This window comes from Epinephelus fuscoguttatus, linkage group LG1 (assembly GCF_011397635.1).
Source record: "Epinephelus fuscoguttatus linkage group LG1, E.fuscoguttatus.final_Chr_v1".
Lineage (NCBI taxonomy): Eukaryota > Metazoa > Chordata > Actinopteri > Perciformes > Serranidae > Epinephelus > Epinephelus fuscoguttatus.
The window spans coordinates 45,583,863-45,608,804 of NC_064752.1; the positions used below are offsets into that span (position 1 = coordinate 45,583,863).

General features: G+C 41.2%; 1 protein-coding gene across 4 annotated transcripts in view; it reads right to left on the bottom strand.

Annotated features, from left to right (window-relative positions):
- Nucleotides 1-22,673, bottom strand: part of cadpsa (Ca2+-dependent activator protein for secretion a) — a 261,095-nt gene extending 238,422 nt beyond the window's left edge. For all 4 annotated transcript variants that reach the window (XM_049568292.1, XM_049568453.1, XM_049568202.1 and 1 more), the window contains exon 1: nt 22,045-22,673. In XM_049568292.1, coding sequence (XP_049424249.1) covers nt 22,045-22,395 — 351 coding nt within the window. In that variant the 5' untranslated portion in view covers nt 22,396-22,673. The remainder of the gene's footprint in view (nt 1-22,044) is intronic.
- Between the last annotated feature and the right edge of the window lie 2,269 nt (nt 22,674-24,942).

The following is a 24,942-nucleotide window of genomic DNA, read 5'->3' on the forward strand; positions in this document are numbered from 1 at the left end:
ATAGAGATCAAATGTTTTTTGTACCAGACTGTAAACATATTTATTTCTGCTGTAATGTTGGGCATTTAACATGGGGGTGCTATGTGATTGACTGGCTTCTAGAGCCAGCCTCTAGTGGCCAGTCCAGGAACAGCAGTCTACATTTGCTTCACATTTCAGCCCCAGAGACTGCTGCTTGGTTTATGCTGAAAGTGAAGTTCTGTAATAGTAATCCTTCCAGTTCCATTCTTGGTAAAGAAAATTTGTGGGGAACGTTCTGGCCAGCTGTCTAAAAAGCCATGGTCTCATCATGCTAATTGCCCTGTAGCCCTGCAGACAGCTATGATGAGTATCATATTAGAGTCTCAATAGATTAGATTGGTATGATGACTCACCCCCAGCCTAATTACACTGCACTCATTGCTTCTAAAAGTGGATGTGTCAAAGGACGCCCGTACACTGAAGCATCATGTGTGTGCTGTGTGTGTGTTTATCTGTGTGGGTGTGTTTGTACATGAACACAACAGGCCAAGTGACAAGGCTTTCATCATCATTAGCAGCCTACATGCTGTCCTCTTGAATTATGCAGACACTATTGATCTGTTTCTACAACACATTCACACAAGTGTGCTGGAAACCTTTGATGGCATAATTCAAAAAGGTTTTTTTCTTTAACTGGCTGGTTTTGTGTTGCCATGCACACTGATAATGAAAGCAGTGTGAAGTAGTTAGCGTGAGGCAAAAATTCGCAAGTTGACCAGGAAGTGATGTCTCGTTAAAGGTGTATTTTTATGGCCTGCTCCTTGTTTGTGTCCCTTTCTGCATGACTGGGGGGAAGTGAGAGCCAAGTTCTCCAGTAATGATGTGGAAAAGCTTTTTTGTAAACCCAGGGCCAAAATCAGTTCATTTTCATAGGTTTTAAATACTGTGGTTCTCCCTTTTGTATATTCAAAGCATTTGAAGGAATTTTAAAAGTTCTGTATGACATGTTCAGAGCAATAATATAGCAGCAAACCACTTTTTGCTATGTAAAGATATAGTGGGTTAATGGCCTCCTGAGCAGAGAATAAAGTTGCACTACCTCTGCGTGTGTTGTAATCAGAGCCTCTAGGTGGTTTGTTGTATGAAACCAGTCCAGCCATGCATGCATGTGTGCAGAGGTGTAGTGGTAGTTGATAAGACGGGTGTGCTACTAGGTAGATGGGTAGGTTACAGGGGAAGAAGTGGGTATACCCTCCATTATATTCCAAGGGCTTTTGGGCTGATACATAGGTTTACTGTAAACAGCCAGAAAAAAACATTGGCTATACCCTGTATACACCCTCCACTATACACTGCATGTGTGTATTCACTGACAAAGCGTTTGGACCGCAGTTCCCACTGATATCATGATGGCATCGTTGCATAAGCGTAGCACCCACCCTCTGGTACCCCCCTAATTGACGCTGTCAGCTCTGCCGGCACTGTTGCCTTTCTTTAGCAATGTTTATGGAGTTAGTACCATTAGCTGCTACCCGCCAGCTCAGTCACCTCCATACTGAGAACTGTGTTAAGGCAACTCATATGCTCTGAATATTCAACATATGCTCATAGAACGGTTCGTATGATAACCTACGAAAAATGCATGCAGAACAGTTTGTATGATATCCTATGAGTTTACACCCCACAAATGACATTACATCCTTGATGTACAGTTATGTAATTAACATAAAGGCACTGAGGTTAGGTTTAGGCAATGAAAATTAGTGTGGTTTGGTTTAGGACAAGAAACATGGTAAGGACATACCTTAAAATGGCTTTAAGTTAACTCAAAGTTCACACAGATCTGAACAGGCGACTCCAGGGGAAAGTCCTGGATGAAAGTCTGTTTTTTTTCTCTGGACTGCTTCCTTGTTTACTGCCATCAGCATGATGGTCACATGATCACAGCCTCTCAGAATATGTGGGATATGTACAAATTTGGGTGCATTGCTTTTCATAGGAAAACATACTAAAAATGTGCGGGAACAGCCTGGAATATCGCATAGAGCCCCCTTTAAATCCATTTTTGTTTTTTGCCGTACCCAGAGTCAGAGGTGGAGATTTATATCTTTTTCTCTCTCTGGGCCAAGTGCAGATATAGGTCCAGGACCTGTTTAGCCAGCTTAGCAGAAAGACTCAAAGCTAAGAAACCACAGGCTTCTTGTTCCAGTTCATACAGCTGTACTGATAAAAGCTGCGGCCCCAACAAGACCTTCACATTTGGTTTTCAAAATATTAGATGAAATTATTTAATTCTTCAACAGGGCCTGGATATGATTGGTTTATGTGAAACATGACTTACCATCAAATGAGGCTTTCCCACCTGACTTAAAGAATGCCCATGTTGCTCGGGCCACTTACTGACCTATCTGTGCCAGATCAGACTTAAGATTTTAGCCTTTGGTGATTTCAAAAATTGTGAATGGGCACACCCCCTCCATCTTATCAGATTTCCTTCAACCTTATATTCCAGTCAGGACTCATCGCGCTCAGAATAGAGGCTTCCTGCTGTCCTCAGAGTTAAAAAGCTGTCAGCAGGCTGCTTTTCATATCAAGCTCCTGTTCTCTGGAATAACCTCCCTGCTGACATCAGATGATTCTGCTGAGGCCTTTAAATCCAAACTCAAAGCACATCTTTCTGTATTAACTTTCAGCTAGTTGTTTATTCTGTGATTACTTCAGGCTTGTACCTGCTGCCAGTTAGTTCTCAGTGAATGTATTAAGCCTGGTACTATAGTTCATGTTTATCCTGCCGATGAGAATTCATCTTTAAGGCGGCATCTGAGATATGTCTGCTTGTTATGCATTTGACTCACTGCTGGAGATTTAAAAAGTAGCTGATAGCAGTTAGCAGCTACTTCAAAGAAGAACAATAGCCGAAAATGTCCACAAATTGGAAAAACAATAAGGTTCCAGGAGCTCCAGAAGCAGAAGATGAGATCAGCCACAATATGACAGACACAGTAAATGATTGATATTGCCATGTCAATGCAATTGTTATTGACAGAACTGTCGTCATGTATGTTATATGTCACACTAGAGGCTGACGCTGACGTGTTACATGTCACACCCATCACATCTTTTTGCTTCCATGATGCCAGCATGCTGTCTAAAATCACACACTCAAGCAGCATGATGCTGCTGTTGTTTAGTGCTGTGAAAAAATGCAAAGACAGCATAAAGAAGGGACTTTGTAGCTGCCCCATAGTGAGCTCTCTGTGTAAAAAGGGTTAATGTAACCAAAACGTGTTTAAAACACAGACTGTACACAGTCACGGACGTAGCTACTGTGACGTCACCCATTGGTTTGTGGTCTGCCATTCCGAAGTCTGGAGTTCGACATTTTGGCCATTGCCATCTTGTTTTCTTTGGAGCCAGAAATGACAGTGGCTCTGTAGAGGAGTGGATCTGACTGAGAAGCCAAGGACACTATCTGCACACAGTCTGTCACTCAAGTGTCCCATAAATATGCGTAACTTTGGGCAATTATAAAATGTAAACAGTGAGTTATATATATAAAAAAATCACCCTCTGTGAGGGTGAAGACAAAAACTATTTTTTCTACCAAACTGTAAACATGTTTATTTCTGCTGTAAAGTTGGGCATTTTAACATGAGGGTCTGTGGGGATTGACTCTGTTTTGGAGCCAGCTTCAAGTGGCCATTCAAGGAACTGCAATTTTTGGCACTTCCACATTGGCTTCATTATTCAGCCTAGGAGGTTGCCACTTGGACTGAAAGAAGTACTGCACAAAAGTGTAGACCAGAGAATCATATCTTTTTAGTATTGCTATCAGTTTAGATATACAGTAAATTACACCTTACACAAGATCTGAAGAGTTATCCAGGAAAATCTGACATAAGCAGCGCTTCAGACAGCAAACTTGTAATCTTCAGCCCTGACCAACACTGACTCAAGTGTCATGACTCAGACAACAGGCAGCGGTACTCCCTAATACCTGTAAACAGACTTTGATGTGTAAAATCTGTGAAGGTCCCCTTCAAGGCCACACTGATTTGGAAAAATGACAAAAGCAGAATGAGAGGGGAAGGAAGAAGAGGTGTCGAGCAGCAGAACAGGTGGAGTGGATTCATCAGAATACCTATTGTAGTGCAGAAAACAAGCAGACAGATGGCCTGATTGTGTTGGCGTTGAGTGCCTCACCTGGGCATACTAATCCCCCCTGGCCTGATTAGGAAAGAAAAGCAACGTGAATAAAAAACAAAAGAGAACCAGACAGCATTAGCCTACAAATGTTTACTTGTCCTATTAAGAATTCATCTGACACCTGAGAGAGAAAATAGATGGTACTGTAGTGTATGTACTACACTGAGAAAACCCTAAGGTAGGCCTGCTGTGTATTATCTATAGACAAAAAAAATCTTAAATGTAAGTTATATAAATCTTTTATGATCAAGTTCTGGTTTGTATCCATGACACATTGTTATGAAGTTTATCTTTAGCATCATCATTATGTTTCCAGGTCTTACATAATTGGTATGGTAAATACAATCAGCAGTGCTAGAGGTAGTTTATTACATTAGTGAACCAGAGGCATCATGGGGGCTTAATTAAAGGAGATGTTTTCATCAGACAGAATGTCAAGTAGGAGTATCACCACAGCTTCACTGGAGTTCAGAATTGAACTCGTCAAAGACCACTATTACTGCTCTTTGATGCTAAACTTAAAAATCTTTGATCCTTTATCAGGGTATGCGGTTTGTGTTCCGGGGCTCTACTATCCATTTTCTCAGATTAAGTATTGACTTCAGACACCACTGTATTAATTATAATTTTTTTGGCCACTTGTAAACAGCACAACAAGCTGTAACACCAACACTGTTGCATCATCTTCTTCTAGTTAGTAAAGTGATATGACAAACATCCAACAGACACAAAGCAACATTAACACTTATTTGAAGACACATTTCTGGACACCCGACTAAAAAAGTTCCAATATTTACTTGTCTTTTAGCTCTGGTTTGGTCCTGAGAGGAATCTGCTTCTTCATGCTCCATCGGCTTACCATCAGGGCGTTAACTGTGTCTTGGAGCCTGGGTTTGGTTGAAGATGGCAGTGCTGTTTGGGCTGAGAAAGCCATATGTAAGTAAGGAGGAAATCCAGGAAATCCAAGTGGAACTGCAATTTTGTTTGAGACCATGCTGCAAAGTGAGTGTGTTTGCTGATCCTGTGAGTTCATTTATCTCCTTTAACTTTAGCTTACATTGTAGTTATGCTATGTAGCGTGTGAAATAGAGTATGGTGAATGTGCTAGTAAAGGTAGTATCAGCATTGCTTCTGCCTGGAGCTCGCATAAACGGAGCCTGGGTTTGGTTGAAGGTGGCAGTGCTGTTTGGGCTGAGAAAGCCATGTGTAAGTAAGGAGGAAATCCAGGAAGAGGAAGGTTATTTAAGTGTGGGAGTGGCCTATCTGAATCCATTTTGTTTGAGACCATGCTGCAAAGTGAGTGTGTTTGCTGATCCTGTGAGTTCATTTATCTCCTTTAACTTTAGCTTACATTGTAGTTATGCTATGTAGCGTGTGAAATAGAGTATGGTGAATGTGCTAGTAAAGGTAGTATCAGCATTGCTTCTGCCTGGAGCTCGCATAAACGGAGCCTGAGTTTGGTTGAAGGTGGCAGTGCTGTTTGGGCTGAGATCACTGTCTAGCCTCCTGGAGGTGTCATGGTTGTGAGGGCTCGTCTTGGGGAGGTAGACTGTACAGCCTAACCCGGCGGGGGAGTGTGATAGCCTAACAAGGCTTTCTTCCCTGGGTCTACCTCCTCTGTGGTAGTATAGGTAAGGTAAAGGAGGTTGTTCGGTTAGTGTGGGGAGCAGTGAGACCTGGCATTAGGGGAGTGTCTCTGGGATGCCAGAGATCACTGTCTAGCCTCCTGGAGGTGTCGTGGGACCAACTAGACGAAACACTGGTGAAAGGAGGTTCCCACCTGATGACCCCAAAGACATGTTAGTTATCACTGCTCACTGGTCTGTATAGTTAAGCCTTGCCATAATAGCTTGTCGTAGGGCTTAGGAGGTTATTCACTGAGTGCTGATCCCTTTTTTTTTTTTTTTTTTTTTTTTAGAGAACAAACTTCTTGTGTTTATTTGAATGCGGTTTAAAGTTTATGAAAAGCAAAATCAGTGATTTCTTTCTTAGCACATTATACATGTTAGAGAATGCTTGTTGAAAACATGAAAGGACTTTAAACTGTGTAGTACTGAATTGTGGACTAGATCTTGTAAAGAGTTTTTCACCATTTTGTGCGGAGTTTGCATGTTCTCCCTGTGACAGCGTGGGTTCTCTCCGGGCACTCCGGCTTCCTCCCACAGTCCAAAGACATGCAGATTGGGGACTAGGTTAATTGGTGACTCTAAATTGTCCATAGGTGTGAATGTGAGTGTGAATGGTTGTCTGTCTCTATGTGTCAGCCCTGTGATAGTCCGGTGACCTGTCCAGGGTGTACCCTGCCTCTCGCCCAATGTCAGCTGGTACAGACTCCCTCCCCTTAGATCTTAGACTGGCAAACTCCCTTGATTTTTAAAAAGAAATTGAAGACTTATCTTTTTAAGTTGGCTTTTAATTTGAGCTAATTTTATTGATATCATTGTTAAAGTTGTGTTATTTTGCAACCAGATTGTTTTTGATTGTTTTTCTTTCACTTAATGCAGTAGCTTTATTTTCCAATTTTTCTTCTTTTTTGTCGTTACTGTTTATTTTCATCTGATTTTGTCTCGTTAAGCACCTTAGGCTGCATCTCTGCATGAAATATGCTATATAAATAAAGCTATTATTATTACCCCTCCCATCAGCAACTACTGCTCACTGCTATGGGTGTGTGCTTTCTGCTAAGGTTAGCTGCTGTTTGTTGCTGACCAGGAGTCTGTCGCTGCGGGTTGGCTTCTAATAAGTCGCTGTGCAGCAGCACTCGTTCTTCAGTTCAAAGGGTGTGCGCTGTGCTAGTGAGGGCTGAATGAGAACCAGTGAGTGGGTCTGCTCCATTTCAGCACACCGGTACACCACTTAACACGTAACACCCAGAGCCAGGAGAGCTGTTTAAATGGAGTGTAATCTGTCAGTCAGCAGGAGCACCCACAAGACTGTCAGCTGCAACACAAACAACAATATCAGCCCACAGGGCAAAAGCCATGGCAGCTTTCCTAGTTGACAAAAAATTGCCGATATGAACAGTTATGTTCACAATATGATTTTATGTAAGCCTGAATGACATTCATCAGTTTTCTTCCTTATCAGTCTCCTTTGTCTTGGCCATGTGGTCCACGGCTGAAATTTAGCCGCAGATCTGGGGCATCTGTCGGCTATGATAATTATCAAATGCCGCGCAGACTCCACCTCAGCTCACTGCAAGCATACACCAGCATGGTTATGTTGCAGACTGTCCAGACCTTTGAATCCGCCCACCCCATCAAGTCAGCTAGTTGAGAATTCTGTCTGACATCACACATATTAGCTTTCACTGACAACCTTTCATTTGTAGCTGGCTAACAAGAGAATGGCCCAAACCTAGTCCAGCAAAATGGCTATGGGTGGATTAGCTGGTTTAATGTTAAAACAAGAAAAGGACCAAAACTGTCCACTGTGTAAGTTTACTTCAGAAGTATGCTGCCTTTCCCTCATCTCACAGCTCTGCTCGGAGCAGCTCAGTTCTCTTAGACCAGGGGTCTCAAACTCAAATTACCTGAGGGCCGCTGAGCATCCAGTCTTGTCCCAAGGGGGCCACTTCAAGTATTCCACAAAAAATGATTGAAAAAAATTGAATTTCGATTGGCGATCATCTCACTGACAACGTAACTTGCTTCAAGTGCTGCATCGGACTCCTTTCTTGCTCTCTGGAAGAAGTTTTGTTGCGTTGACAGTCCTTTCTTTAGCTGTGCAGTTCATTGTGTCCGTTCATCTCCCTGGTACTTAGCATACTGCTCTGCATGTTTAGTTGAATAATGCCGCTTTAGATTGTACTCCTTAAACACGGCAATTTTCTCATTGCAGATCAGACAGGTGGCGTTCCCCTCAAACTCGACGAAGAAATAATCAGTCTCCCACTTCTCCTGAAACACTCTGTACTCAGCGTCAACCTTTCTTTTGGCCATAGTGTTAGCAGCATGCCAAATGTTTGGTTTTTTTCTACTTGGTTTCAGGTGTGGTGATGCGTTCAAGGGTCCTAGGATGATGCGCTGAAGGGTCAAAAACAGACAAATCTGGCATTTTTCCTCAGTCGTGACAAGGCTGTATTCAAGGTCCGCTGCGTTCACGGCCACAGCGGGCCGGATTTCACTATGAATTGATATCACATAGCGGGCCGTATAGAATGGTCCGGAGGGCCGTGTCTGGCCCCCGGGCCGTGAGTTTGAGACCCCTGTCTTAGTCTGTCTGTGGCTCAGCAGCCACTAGGCTATATTCATGCATCAGATCCAAAGTAGCACATTTTTAAATGAATTTTATCCTAACCCTTTTTTTTCCTCACAGAGACCCATGACAAAGCCAGCTAGCCAGCCTCAACAAAGCGGCGATGGCTGTTTGTCTTCCCATTGTATGTTGTGTGTGTGTGTGTGTGTGTGTGTGTGTGTGTGTGTGTGAGTGTGTGAGTGTGTGTGTGTGTGTGTCATCATGGCACATGGTCCTGGAGACATCCATCCTGGCGGGAGTACTTTGCCAGTTGTTTATATGGCTGTCTGTCTGTGGACAGATTTTGTCACTGTGATAGTATCACCATTGTGCAAGATACAGTCACAGACAGATGTGTGGCTGACATCAAGATAAAGCTGAGTTGATAGATAGGTGTGAGATAGGTGTGGTCTGATCAATGTTAATTTCAAGTCACAGATAGCTGAGTTACAGATGGGGTGTCCCACCATACTGTAAGATGGTCTCTAGTTTTAGTTTGTTTTAGTTTTACAGCCCACTTGGTTCACTCTCACAGCCATCATCAACCTCATTTCCAGGCACAGCAGGCAGCTGTTAATGCTTAATCTCTGTACACTACCTGTGCAGCACCAAATGGCAAACAGGCAAAGTTATTGAGTGAACATACTGGAGCATTTAGCAGCTTAAGAGTCAAGGCCTCATTTCCCAAAAGCATCTTCAGGCTAAGATGATTATAAAGTCCTTATGAATTTCCTCTTAACATGACTCACTAAGTAGACCTTTAAAAGGGTTTTATGTTCTCACCAATGTTTTCCCTAGGTCAGATGTTCAATGTATGTTTCCCCTAGTCAATATGTTAAAGTTACCCACCTACAGATAGCCTACTGATGTTATACTCATTGAAACCTACACCCACAAGACAATTTTCTGTTGTAGACATTGATGTCTAACCCTAACCCTCCACAGTAGCTGAACGGATTTTTACAATTCAAACTGCATTTGCATTTCTTTTGCAATCTGAACTGCAGTCCAGCATTCTCTAACAATGCTAGTTCATGTCAACAGACATAGAAAAGTTGGGTTGATTTCTTGTTTTGCCAGTCTTGTCCAGTGTACAAGCTTCTGCAAACCAGCTGAACCGGCATTTGTCATTATAACACATTTTGGCAACTTTAAAAGTAGTGTACATCAGTTACCTGTGCTGACAGCATCACAGCGCTAAATCCAACTTGTATTGCATTAGTAATAAGCAATATGACAACATGATTAACATAATGTTGTGTGTAAAGGAGATACATTTCAGTAGAGGTGGGAGGGAGGATGAATGGTACACATTGTGTTTGTTTATTATAAAGTTCATGTGTTTTTGGGGTGATGAGACGAAACATGGCAGAGTCTGTCTCTCAAGAAAACTAAAACTGCGCCAACATGGCAGCATTTTGGATTTGAAGCCAACAAAAATGTATCCTAACTGGCTGCAAATGACATGCTTTGCCAGTTAGAGCTGAACTTTTGTCCTGTTTCTATTTATTCCTCATGTTCACTCTGAAAGCACTGGAAAAAATGAGGAATGGCTGATTCATGAAGTTGAAATGTGGAAATATCTATACGATACCTACAAAAACCAGAATAAGGTGGTAGTTGGCTGGTGCAAGATCCCCAGAGAGCTGGGAGTTTCTGGTAAATGACCATCACTAATAACAACCTAGGCTACTTGCTGTTGGCTCAATTGTATGTTATCTCCAGTAGTATCACAATATAAAGAATTTATTTTAAATAAATGTAAATGTTTTATCTTATTACATCTTATATAAATCTTATTACCCTGTTACATAAATTTCAGTTACTTTGGTAATTACATTTTATTACTTAATTATTACCTCTTTATTAACAAACCATGATCCCACTATTACCATGTTACTGCTGAGCTGTAATGTAAAGTGCTACTGAGTTTGCTAGCATCTTCACCATAACAACTTTATGTGTTGGATTTATCAGTGTTTAGCTCGACACTGAGATTATTTCAGCTCTCAAAGCAACTCTACCTGCAACAAATATTTGAAGCCCTGAAGTGTCTAAAGCCCTAAAACTACAAGTTATCAGAGGACAGGTTTGAACATTAAAAAAAGTCTTTCAAACAAGGAACAGCCATGGCTTCATCTCTTTTCAGCCCACAGCATCTCAAGTCCAGCGCAGTACCACCCACTTCCCAGCTGACTGGCAAATGTGTTTGAGAAGGCGTATGAGCTCCAAAGTGTGATCTAAACACAGAATGTCAAATTAGACTTTCATTCTCTGTCTACCTCTACATATCCTCTCGTAACACACAGACTGATTCTGACATTGTGTCTGAACCGTGATGTGTCGTGTTATTGAATGGCTTGCCTTTCAAAGCCTTTTGCATTGTTCTCTGCACTCATAGCAGTGATCAGTGACCTGATGATAAAAATGTTTTTTGTCCCTGCATCTCCTCTTCGCTTCTAAAATCCAGATCAGTCAGTTTCGTCTTTTGTCAGGGATGAATGAACAAATGATGAATGAAAGCTACTTATGTGTGTATCATCATGTCTACCTGAGCTAGTAAGAGTATTTGCACCTATGAGTCAGCTTTTCTAATATTTCTCATATGAGCTAGTTCAGTGTGGGAACAAAATTATTAATTATGATGAAAAGAAATCATAGTAGGGGAGGTCTGTTATCACTGGGAACTCAAAAATCATAACAGAAACTGAAATAGTGACTTACTGATGTAAAACATAAGCAGCACTGTGGAAACTACTGTTTTGAATGCCCTATATCAACTGTAGTGAGTGTAGGCTATACAGGCACATACATGCCATTACCTTGTTGACTTTTAAACTCATGTTGCTTGTGACTGTACGTATTTTATATTGTTGATTATCCCTGTTGATGATGTACATGTACTTAATTATTTAATTCACTATTGCACTTGATGTTGAAATGTGTCATTTGAATTCAGTTTTTGTCACAGTGCTATTACAAAGCCTATCGCTATTTTTAAAAGACTAGATTGCAAGTGGGTGTAGTCAACAAATATGCGAGTAACTACAGTCAGTTCAAGCATCATTTCATACATAAAGACAGTGAAGTGAAAACCCCTCACTGCACATGAAACCAAAGTGTCTTTCATCATGCACTCCCCAGAGTGGAGGAGTATCTCATGGGGACAATGAAGTAGATGAAGAGTAACATGATGACACCAAAATAACATGTTGACACAAACAGAAAATAACAAGAACTTTGGTGCGCACTGTGGGGGTGATCTGCTCTCACCAGTGCCCACTGTGTGAAATATGGTGTAAACAGGAGGAGGCTCTTTCATCTGTCTTTCTTAAATCAATTAAGCATGTTCCTGGGGTTTATATTTTATATTGGCTCCATTATAGCAGTTGTAAGACATTGAAATCTTTGTGATTTTAATTAAGTTAAAAGGGGAACTAGACCCTATTTTCCCATGTTTCATGTTTTAATGACTCATAGGAGCAACAATTTTTGAAAATGGTGGACACGTCCATCATTACAGATGTGAACCAAACACAGACTATTGACTGTACTGCTTTTATTATGGAATCACACATTTTGTTGCATGCGTGAGCGTGTGTGTGCATCTGTCTGTCCGCAGCTAATCTTACAAACTATTGGACCAATTAGCCTAACACTTTTTGTGCACATTTAAAACTATTCACTAGGGATGCACCAAAATGAAAATTTGTGGCCGAAGCCAAAGCCAAATAAAATTCAACGCTTGGCCGAATACCGAATACCGAGTACCGAGTACCGAATACCGAATGCCGTTGTTTAGTTTTTCATTAGGTTTTGCACCCTCCAGATTAGTGTTGTCACGGTACCAAAATTGGGACCCACAGTATGATACCAGTGAAAGTATCATGGTTCTGAGTAGTATCACGATACCACAGCAAAAATTAGGCAGATGTGCCTTTTGTCATTTATAAAATGATAAATCACTTTTCTATAATACATCAATGATATTTCAATGGAATAAATTACTTATTGACTTATTCATACTTCAAAAACAGCATCAATAAGTGATTAACATAGGGGGGATCAAAATAAAATAAAAAGCCGCCCTCCTCCCCTGACAAGTAAAGAACAGTCCCTAAAGTGCGGTGAGGTTTGTGGACCGTTACCTGCCACAAAAAGAGAAATGTGAATGGCTCGTTTCTCCTCTGACACGTCATATACCTGTGTGCCGCCACGGCTCGGCTGTTCAGGTACTTTTGGTCAGTAATGACACCAAGAAGAGGAAATTATTAGACCTGGAGCCTTCTCCGTTGCCGGTAAGCCATTATCTTGCACCGCGGAGCATTATGGCCGCAGCAGCATATCAAGTGCCAGGTGGCCAGCGCACGCCATTATTGGACGGCGCATGGACACTCACCCTCTTGTGATTGGACTTTGAACGTATCCCACAATAGTGGTACCTGAGGTACCGTAGTACTACGGTACTCCAACATTATGGTATCATATGTACGGTGGTGTTTTTGTACCGAGGTCTACCGTTGGTACCAGTATACCCTGCAACACTACTCTAGCTAGTTCAGTATTACATTCTTTGCAAACCACTTTTCTTCTATCACTCCCCAACTCTTTGAAATATCACCAAACTGCCAACATTTTACTCCGTCCGTCACCGCACGCTGTTTGATTGCGTCATCAAACACGCCGCTATTATTCGGCCTTGCTTTTCACTTATTCCACCAAATACCGAATGTGTGGTTTTTTGCAATATTCGGCCGAATATTTTCGGTTACCGAATATTCGGTGCATCCCTACTATTCACTCAGGGACTTCTCATGGTTGTGGTGATTCACATTGTTAAAAACAAATCTTTTTTACTGACTGTTTTATATCATCATTGACTGCTGACTCCTCACTCCTTCCAGTCAGCCAGTAGGGGCCACAAGTTTTCCAAGACACTGGGAGCATTTCAGAAGTGAAGTGTTTTCCCTGCCCAGGTTTGTGGACTTGCACATTTTGTTGATTTGATATTTGTGCTTCTGTCCTAAGTGAGTAAGTTGGTTACATAATTAAATGGTTTATTTTTTGGTCTATTTTACTGTTAATTTCTACTTTGTTGTGCTGTAGCCTGCAGACAAAGTTAATACTGTTCAAAATCCAGTTTTGAACAACATGGATCAAAGATTTGTAGCTTTTTTTTAATTATTAATACTACATTTATCCTCATAATTATATTATATCTATATTTCGTATACACCTGACCTAAACCTGACCATAGTTAGCCTGGAAATCCAGACTCAAATCTACAAAGATTTTGAGACTGGCCCTCACCGATACACCCTTCCTACCCAAGGGGTGGCACTAACTGAGGCATTTCAAATGCCGCCGCACGCAATTGGATAGCATGATAGCCAATCAGAGCAAAAAACAAGGTGACATATTCATTGTCCGATAGGCGATTCAGCGGGCTCTGCTCGTTGGGGCCAGATCTCTGTGCAGTGCAAATTAGAATTATCTAGGGGCGGGACATCTGGATTTCCAGGTTAGACCACAGTAACTTACGTGCCTAAACCTGAAGACGCCCATCCACGTTACTTTTCCTAAACCTAACCTCTGTAACTTTATGTTCATTACGTAACTTTATGTTATGGACTCATGGGGTGCTAATTCGTAGGATATCATGTTAACTACTTTATGAGAATACGTTGCATACAGTGCTAGAGAAGTCGGTCTGCTCTATGCTTGGCTTACCATGGACACTCTGCTGTACTATTATTACAGACATGTCGAAGCATCCCTGAACTTGTCTCTTTTGATATTTAGCCTGCAAACATCTAGGGTTTGTGGGAAATGGAGGGCCACTAAAAAACATACATTGAATAAACAACTAGCCTACTGTCATTAAAAAATAAAAAAAAGCCTATGTATTGAGCCACATAACTTACTGTTGAGAAAGGCTCTGTTCAAAGGCTGGATGTTTAGTTACTAGCAAAGCTATTGCTAATGAGTCTTGGCTAATATAGCTATTTCTATATTTATATTAAAACACACACACACACACACACACACACGCACACAGAAATAAAAGATATTCATTGACTTAGACTTGGTGAATGGGATTAACAGCAGTCCCACTGCAGATACCTACAGCCTAACTTTTGGTTTATAGTTCAGTGTCAGAAAGATTTTGTCCAGTCATAGAACTCTGGCAATATTAGATGTTTGTATGTGACCACCCCATGTTGTGCTTTTATTTTATTCCCAACAGCAATTGTGTTTTCATGCTTTCCTGCGCTTTCTGAAATAAAGCAACAGTGAGAAGTTCTGCCTTGTCTCATTACTGTATAGGAGACTGCATGCGTGCAGCCGCCATAGTTTTTTTTCTGTCATTCACTGGGACAGAGCAGTGACTGTGGTGAGCAGAGGGTTTACATTTGTTAGATGATTGTTACTTAAAACATGCGTAATATCCGAGCCATTGCTAAATGTTGTCTTTACTCTCACCAATCTCCATCCACATCTGAAACTTGTAGGAGAAAACACAAGCAGCTCGAGCTGATCAGTTGTCAAGTTTCCATCCAAATGTTTTCACTGATTTCTAGAAAATCAGCAAAAAAAAATTAAAAAAAGTGAATTATTGTGTGTTTCTATCCACTTCTGTTGTGCAAATATTAGGAAATGCAGAAGAAGACAGCACAACAAGGTGACCAATTTAAAGAGTGCTAGTCAAAACCATGTGGAAAGGGTGATGGAAACATGACATAATGTGCATTCCATTTGTTAATTTGAGGAGGGTCGTGATTTTTTTGTCTCTTCAGTTGAACCGAAGCTTTAGTGACAGTTTTAAGTACATCGGGATTTATTCACTTAATCTGTTTCCGTTGCACTGTCCCAAATTTTGCTTTCATCCATAAACCAACTCTTCCAGCTCAGCCAGACATAAAAGACGTTTTATTCAGAATTCTTGTGGTCTCCTTGTGCCATAGCTCTGGCATGTAGTAATTTTTGATATAGCATAGCCTATGGCATGGCTACAGCGGCTGTAGCATGGGTTCATAACTTATGCATGGTGTTAATGACAGCTCCTTAATGTACTATAAATCCCTTTTAACTGCAGTAGAACTGAACTAGGCCGTTTTGAAGACAGTAGAGCTCTCTTAAACTACTAACTAATGCTCCTCACAGCTTAAAGGTAAAGTAGGATTTTCCTATTAAACAATGTAAAGACTCATACAAAAGTAATCCCTCCCAGTCATCACTTATGACCCACAAGAGGTGAGTAGCGGTTCATTCATCTGCAGAGACCCTGCCCTCTGCCTGTATTTTCTTATTTTGTTACCAGTTTTTTGAAAGGAATAGCCAAATAAACACAGGCCATTGACCCAAAATGTTGTACGTGTCTTGTATGAAATCAAAAGTCAGTGTTGACTCTCATATGTAGGTTATCTTACACAGTATACTTAACTTGCATCATGTATGTAGCCTAAGATAACCTATGTATGTAATTTAAGTTACATTAACCATGCCGCTAACAACCATACTTATCTTAACCCAAACCATGATTTTCCCTAAACCTAACCAAGTAGTTTTGGCAGGACTAAAACTACAACATAATAAAACTGCTGTCAAGGTGCGGTTTGCCCCATCTAAAGCGTATTGGTGGTGATGACAGCTGATATGGACCATTTCGGTTGATAACATTTGAAGTGGGTGATCTGAAAGTGTTCAGAACTTTTCTGGGCACTAACCTTTACACAGTGGTGTGTAGCCCCAAGTCAATAATAGCGTGCAGGGAGGGTGGTGACCAGGTGCCAGATCATTAGCACTCATTTAAGAGGATCCGATGAGAAGGGGCCAAATTTGAATGTTGATTTTAAAAAACGTATTTGACAAATCCTTCTCATTCTGCCTTTAACTTTTGCATCTTTATTGTAATAAAAACTTTTAAACTGCAAGCATTCCATGTGTGTTTCCCATTTTTGGCACAACCCAGAAGCGAGGTGATGATGACGCTGTCAGGTTGGTTCTATTGTTACTCTAGTATGACAAGAATTCAGTGTTAGATTCTTAGATGTCTTATGGAATAATATAACCAACCAGGACTGTCTGCTGACCTCTGAGAAACACACAGCAGTCTGTTCATGGCCAGTCACTGCCTGTTCTCTGCGATGAGAATCACAAGTCAGGCTGACACCTCAGTTTGGATGATTTATACCACTCCTTCCCTAACTGACTGAGACTGAGCTTTCTGTGGTATGCTCTGGTAAAGATGCAGAAAGAACATTCCATTTACTTTCCATTGTATTATTTCATGCTTTAGAAAGCACGGTTTCATTATATGCTGATGGAAATAATGGATAGTTATGCAAGCAAGTGCTCTAATTATGAATTCCTCCTTGGATGAGGATTATATTCATAGTACAAACCAACCAGTGAATGCAGCCATATATACATAGGTGATCAAACAATTGACTGACCATTATCAGTTTGCTTCAGCAAGCTCAACTGGCTGTGGGACACAAACAGGTAATTAGCGCGAGGTATTTATCTATGAAGATATACATTGTTTTCGCAGACTTCTTTGATATTAATGGAGTAGGCAGTTTGGCAAATATGATTACTTGCTCAGACTTGAAAGAGAAGATCGATACCACTTTTGTGTCGGTTTGTTGGAACAGGAGCTAGAGGATGATTAGCTTAGCTTAGCTTAGCTTAGCTTAGCTTAACTTAGTTTAGCGTTAAGACTGCAGGCAGGGTAACACAACGAGCCTGGCTCTGCCTAAAGTTCAAAAACACACCTACCAACGCCTCTACCAGTTACTCACTTATTATCTCATTTTGTTAAATCAGAACATTAAGAGAGACAATTCAGTGATAATTGATGGATTCTCTGAGAGTTACGCATTGAAGTATTTCTCAGCAAACTGCAACCAAGCATGGTGACTTCCTGCAGTCTTGGAGGTTGCCTGGTTGCCAACCTCACAGTGATGACACAGCATGGTGAGTCACCATTGCTGCCAGTTTATTCCAGTAACCAACAGCGCCACTGCAACAAATAATATTTTGCCCTTAGATTGCCATTCTAAAAAATTCGGCCATGAAATGCATCATTCCTGGCTGCAATGCATCAAACAGATCACTGCACGGCCTCTCAAATGAGAAAGATGTCACAAGTCCCAAGTGGATGGATTTTATTTTTGGAGACTTTCCTTGACCTGTCCGTCTTTTCGGATGTGTAACAACTGGAGCGCATAATGTTGCTCAATCAGGGCTACACAACGCTCAAGTAATAAGGTATCCGGATTATTATGGAAGAAAGGATCCACTGCAGAATTATTTTGTGCTTATTAATTTATGTAATTTTTCTAGTAATGTCCAGTAGTTCTTCAAGTTCTTCTTGTGTTAAGGAGCTATGTAACATTCAATTATAAATTCTGTCCCAGAGGACGGCAAAAAGTAAAAATATTTCAACTTTAAACGGCAATGCCGTCTACCATTACTATTGCCAGTATTCTCTGGCAGCCTTACCTAATGTTACCATCCTGCTCTTGTCCACTAAATAAATATCAGGGTGCTATGAAACTGCTGACAGGACACCTCCAGCTGCAAACATGGTCATTTATTACTCTTTTTCTTCATTATTTTTTTTACATTGTTGCCTTCAATTGTTAGTAAACAGTATAAAGGCAGACAGGAAACAAATGGGAAGAGGTGAGGTATGACATGCAACCAAAGTCCCTGACTGGAATCAAACCAGGGATGTGATGTGTGTCTTAAACATTCAGCTCTCACGACGCCTCCGTTTTTCTGCTTTTTATTATGAATTTTTAAAACATGTACCAACATAACCAGCAATATCAGTTCTTATGATACAGGATGAAGATTTGGAAATGATAACTGTTTTTATTGATCAGTCTCAAAATGTGGTTATAAAGTTACAGTAAGTCTGATGTCACATCTTCTTCACTATGCACAAAATAAACAAGTCTGCTACTGATGACTTACGAGTGACTGTCTGATGTGTGGACAGAATAAACAGGCTGTTTTAGTTTGACTGATCTGTGTATGTGAGGGTCACTACTCATGGGTTTTTGTTTTGTTTTGCTTTTGTTTATGACAAAGATGCTGGATCACGATCTTCAATTTAATGCCTTTACCATTTTCAACAAGGTGTTGATTATTATTATACTATGGTATCATATAATTTGGTATAATCCTGTGCATATGTTGCTACTACCTGTAAAGCAATATTACTGTGCGCAAAATAATCTATTTACATAAATTACAACACTGTGATTATTCTAATAATCTATTTCTTCTTACATGAGAAATCTTTTAGGTGTCTCTCGTAGCTTTGACTTCAATAGACTTGATATGGCACCTGCTGTTGCAATGTGGAAGAGTGCCCTGCTTAAACTTACTTTTCACATGTTTAATTTTACAAATACATTGAGTGTTGGGCTTTGAACTGAATTACTGATTCAGCTTCAGTTGAAAAGCAGAATCAATACAACGTTGTTTGGGTTAATTCAAACTGTGGAGGAGTTGAATTATTTTCAACACAATGACACTAAGGTACAAACATTGATTTTTCATTTATTTCAGTTATTGGCTACCAAAGTAATTCCCTTCCCTTCCCTGTCTTGGGTCTTTGTCATGGGAATAAACACACGTTCATGGCCAAATAACCAACTTCCTTAAGCCCAACCGTTGTGTGTTAACATAGATTCTCATTATCTGTTAACCTGATGAAAGAAATATGGTTTCACATGACTTCATAAATCAGGTTACAGCTGGAGGCGTACAGATTTCATACTGCCTGTGTGTAAAGTGTTTTGCTGAAGCCACTAGAGGCTGCCAATCATCACTTGTTACAATGAGTTATATTAATGGTCAAAAATATTTCTGTGGCTACTGTAACACAGTGGTTCTCAACCACCTTTGAGTAATGTACCCCTTTGTGATGAGCTAAAATGCCTCGAGGACCTCCTTGAATGGGGGATTGCTTAGGAGGACATTAATACTTATAATATATATACGATGTGAAGGAAAGAAGAGAGAGAGAATAAATGCCACATTAAAATTAACAAAATACCACAGAATCTATCCTGAGATTCAGTCTGCTTGCAGATGCACTGATATGCTTGTTAAATGCTTCCAGTGCACTTTGGTACCATGGCAGCAATGTTCAATGTAACCACATCCAGCAGACACACCACATATGTTTCACCCCCAAGTTTCAGTTGTCCATCACATGCGCATATGTTGTAACGGATATGTTATAGCTGTCTTACATCAGCCTTGTAATAAACCACGTGTTGCACCCACAACTGCAACCTAACGTAATTCTCTTTCAACTTATGCCTACCATGCACTAGAAGGCTTTGAAAAGACTTCTAAAAGACTGAGGTCGGACGCCCTCTAACATCTAAAGACAATGTTAGTTTCTAGTCACACACTTTACGATTTTGCAAAGACTGGGGATCTTGCAGTGTCACTCTAGCTACCTTTTGAGATTATTTCCCATCCTGCTCTTGGGGGAAAACATTACACCAAGCTCCTTTTAAGAAATATGACATATTAACTATTCCCCATGTCCACAAAAACACATAACTCTAGTACACAAGATAAATGCATACTATTTCGACAGTATTTCTGTCAATTCCACATCAATATAATCCATAAAGATAAACTGTATTCATGTACAAACTTATTTTGGATCTTGTCGCCTCAGCTTGCTGCCAGCCCCCGTTTGTTAGCTGTGCTATATTAGAGGGAGGACACCGTGGGAATGAGAGACGAACCATTTCAAAAATTCAAATATTTCTCACCAAAATAAGTGCAGGTTGGTGGATCAGATACATAACACCAACTCTTGTTTACGCAACAACTCCACCAGTTTCTCCTCCAATTTCACACTAAAAGAGAATCAAGACTTGTTCACATTTGTGCGCCTCCCCAGAGTCCCCTCCATGTTTACCACCTACCCAGTTTGCTGCCTCCTGTTTGGTGCTGGAGAGAGTGCAGCTATTGGTTCCTAACAATGTTCATGTCACTTAACTTGACTATTTGCACAAGCCAAGGCAAAAAAATTTATAATAATATTAAATATGTTTGATTCTGTTGGAAAATCAAGACAAGAGAAAGACTGACCTGAAACAGCTTAGACTGAGTTTTATGACCACCTTACACCAAACGATCGAGACCAGGGGAGCACAACAACTGAGGTATAACTCTCAGGATTTTATTCCAGCATTGGAAATTTGCATGCGACAGTGAAATCACTTGAAAAGTTGTTTTGTGTATGGCCAGAAATACGTACATGACTACTGTGACTGTATTGGACTGAGTGTGTGAAGCAGTGCAGCAAAACAGCACTGTGGTTGATTGGCTCGCCAAACGTAGACACTTACAGAGGACCACAGCTGCTGACATGCTGCTTTCACTACGCAACTGGTGTGGACAAGGTGAAGGCTCAGACCCATACTGTCATTGAATGCCTGTAATGTCAGCACAGGTAGGTCCCCCAGTTCAGAACAGTGTGAACTACATCCATCACTTTTTACGTGTAATGCGACACTATGACTATGATTGTCTGTGTCTGCCTATCTGAATGTCAATCATGTCTTCTCCCACTCCACAATACCTCTCTTTCCACCCTTCTGTGCAGCTGTTTGGAACATTTATAAACACTTGTGCCTCCAACATGGTCAGAGGACATATTGTTCAAACTAGTTCATTTCAAGCATGCTGACACTTTGCAGGCCATGCTGCCTCAAAAGGCCTGCAGTACCAGTAAACACCACTGGGAGTCTGTGGACCCCAGAAACAATGCTACAACAAAGTCACAGAGTGTATCTTTACAAATGTCAGGTTTTGGTCACTTTGGTCTGATATACCTCAGGTTGTGTTAGATAGGTGTTAGTGCTATTCTTGAATGGCTGCATCAAAGCTGATAGACTGTAGGCTAAGAGGAAACATTCCTCTCATATTGAGGATGTCATTCAGTGGCAGTGGTGCAACAGATTGCTGTAATAGGAGCTCGGCTGATGCTTCTATGCTCAGAGGTTGTTCACATATGCAAGAGCTACTATAATGGGTGGGAACAACATGAACACACACGCTCTCGCTCTCCCTATCTCTCTCATGTCATCTTCCAGCCTCTCCTTTTTGTTGCCAGCCCTGTCTGTCTTCAGTTTAGATTAACACATTTCGTTGTGTCTCAGATCTTTCTGGTACCTTTTAGCTTTGTCGTCATCGTTCCGGGATGTTGGGTGAATGGAGAAAAGAAAATATTTTCAGTCCAAAGAGACATCAAGTGGACATTTGCTCCTGCTGTATGTGCAGTGAGGTAGTGTAACTATCATCTCAGACTGCACTTCATCCGTCACAGTCAACTCACCTCCTTAATAAAAGTATAAATCTTCGTGTGCTGTGCAATTAATTGAATATGTGAGGGGTGATCTGAGACTGTTGAGTAAATTGAGTTACAGGCTATTTTTTCATTCTTGAAAATTCGACCATCCGGCGACATAGTGCGACTGTAGAAGCAACAGTTGGTGTCATGCATCTCACTGATACCTTCTACAAGTGAAGGATGTATTTAAAGAACAGCTTTGAAGTTGGGTCTGGGTTTATTCTCGTTTTTCACACTGATCTTACCTTCTGCTGCCTCCTGGCCATGTCAGTAGGTTGCTTTGCGTTGAACGGATAGGCGATGCAGCGCATCACAAACACATACAGCTGGAGTCTCTTTTTCCTCTCCTCCTCCTCTCTCTGCATCTTCTCCAGGTCCTCTTTTTCCTTGTCGCTGCCCACCGACGGGCTGGGGCTGGAGGGTCGGCCACCGCCGCTCCCGCGGCCCCTGGGCTGGAGCCCTCCGCCGCCGTTGCCGTCGGAGGCTCGGCCCGGTGACAGCCGGGTTCCTCCGAGGCTCTTCGGGGCCGCCACCTCTTTGCGCTCCACCTCCAGTATCTCATCCCCTTCCTCCTCGCTGGAAGACGGGTCCAACATGCTGGCGAGGCTTGGATGGAGAATATAGGCTACCTGCTGCAAAGGTAAAACTGTAAAAGTAGAAAAAAAAGATGCCGATCAGCTTGAGTGTCAGCCACAGAGGGAGAGATCCAGGGGAAGTCGCTGTGGAGACGAGAAACCTGACAGATGAGCGACTATGACTGTTGCTTTTCAAGAAAAAAAAATGCCGTCAGACGTGTCAATCTCAGCAAGAAAAATGAAAGTGTTGTAGAGTCTAGTTGGCTGCGTGATTTCCAAGCCTTTCAAGTCTACCAGTCAGTGGCACATAGGAGGGATTTATCATGAGAGCAGATATAAAGGGGGAGGGGTCGCAGGGAGGGAAAACAAGAGGAAACGTAGATGTGTTGGTGCTCTGCTGACTGGGGGGGGGGGGGGGGCTGGGCCCGGAGCTGACCGCGGTGCTGAAACCTGATCCCCGACTGCTCTGGGATCAGTTTGATCTGGCTGTGAGCACAATAGATGAACGGCCACCTGATGATCCATCTGAGTCAAAAGAGGACAGGTTACAGCACCAGACCGGAATAAAAGCGCTTTGGCTTTCACAATAAAAGCTTTACCACTGATTTCAAATAAATAACCGAATGAATGGTGACTAAACGAATAATTTTACGTATTATCTGTTAAATTGTCTGTCTGTCCGTTTGCTTACTTAGAATGGGGTGCTGTGATATAAACCTTAATTAACTGCCTGAACCTCTTGCACACAAACATTTGTATAAAAATTTTAAGAAAAAATACTGGAAAAAAGGCTTTTAAAAATATGTATTGAGCAAAGCTATGATGTTTCAATAGACTTCACCTGACTGGGATTCAAGTATGAGTCCCAAATCAAGCCCTATCATCAGTTATGTTAGGATGTGGAGATCTAACTGTTTACAATATTCAGTATCTGTAAAGCTAAATATTAATAGGATGCATGAATCCAACACAACAAACACTACAATGCTATATAACACAAATGTACTTGGTTAGTCGGTTAGTTAGTCTTTTTTAAATTTAGATATCATGTCATACATTTGGCTCAAGAAAAACATCTATTGCGCCATTATGTTTACATCAACATATGTTTAGGTGATGTGTTTATGTGCAAATTATCAAATGAATTGTGCACCTGTGACTCATAGAGGAACTACAGTCCAGTTTCTATGGTGGCCCTGAGAGCTCAGTGCACTGCTATTTACAAAAACAGAAAAGAAAACATGTTCACCTATTTGACAGCACATAACTGCAAACAGAGAAAACACAACCAATACAGAGACACTCTGCAAGTGGCAACACATGACACCAGAAACTGTTTCCAGTGGACACTAAAAAGGGATGCATGTTAGCATTTTGCTTATTATTATCCTTATCCACTGTGAGGGTCCAAAGGACAGAGGAATGTCATATGCTGTAAAGCCCAAATTGTGATTTGTGACATTGGGCTTTATAAATAAAATTGAATTGAATTGAATTTGCCTGCCAATTTATATAATCTGACAAAACACACACGCTTATTGTGAAACAGGTGTTAAGATGTAGCTTCTTTAAGGAACAGCTCAGCATATAGTGTGGGGATAGAGTGTGTGTGGTCAAGAGAGAAAGCAATGGAGCAGAGAGAAAAATAAGAGTAAAGTTGTCACTTTCTACCACTTCACTAAAATAATAATAAGAAGAAGATTGGCTATATTAATCCCTGTGGGGAAATAAAACTTTTTTGCACACAGACTCGAAATACACACAAATGATCAAACAGGACCTATACATGCATTTCAATCAAGAGAGACAGAAGAATGAAGTGAATACAACATTTAATACAGAATATGAGTGTACAAATTAACAGATGATTTGTGCTGGTGGTGGCTGCTGAGTCTGAGGCTGCTGAGGCGTATGAGGCTGATGAATCCATAATGACTAGGTGGTGATGGGGAGGTGGAGGGCGTGCTCAAGGGCAGCAAGACAGAACTACAGCAGAGAAAGAACCCTATTTAAAATGAGGAGCAGTAAGATGATAGGCTGACAGGGAAGGTGTGTCGCTGTGCTATTGGCTGATTGCGAATCAGCTGATGATTCAATTGACCTACCCACAAAATGGCACCTAGAGATAGTGAGTGAGCATGCATGCAAGGAGTGAATGGCAGGGTGACCAAGACACTTACAGCCTGAGCATGAAAAGTTTTGTCTTCCTGACTGAACTTGTGCTAGAACTTCATTAAACAAAGAGATGTCAGAGTGAGGGGGCTGCCTGAGAATCAGTGCCTTTTTCAAGGGTGCCTTGGTGGGACCCCGGGAGGTCTGTACGGGGACTTGAGCTGGTGACCCTCAGGTTCCAAAGCCAAGTCCCTATGGACTGAGCAACCGCTGCCTAGGGATTAACCTTTGTGTGTTTCAATTTTGAAATCAACATGTGCAGCTGCAGCGTTAAAGCTGAGCTAAAATCAACAAACAGTAAGCGTTCTTGAGACATCTTCCAAGTGTTTTGTGACGAGATGTGTGGTGCAGCTAATAGCATCATCTGGGCCACAACCTTGCTTGTAAGCAAATTAG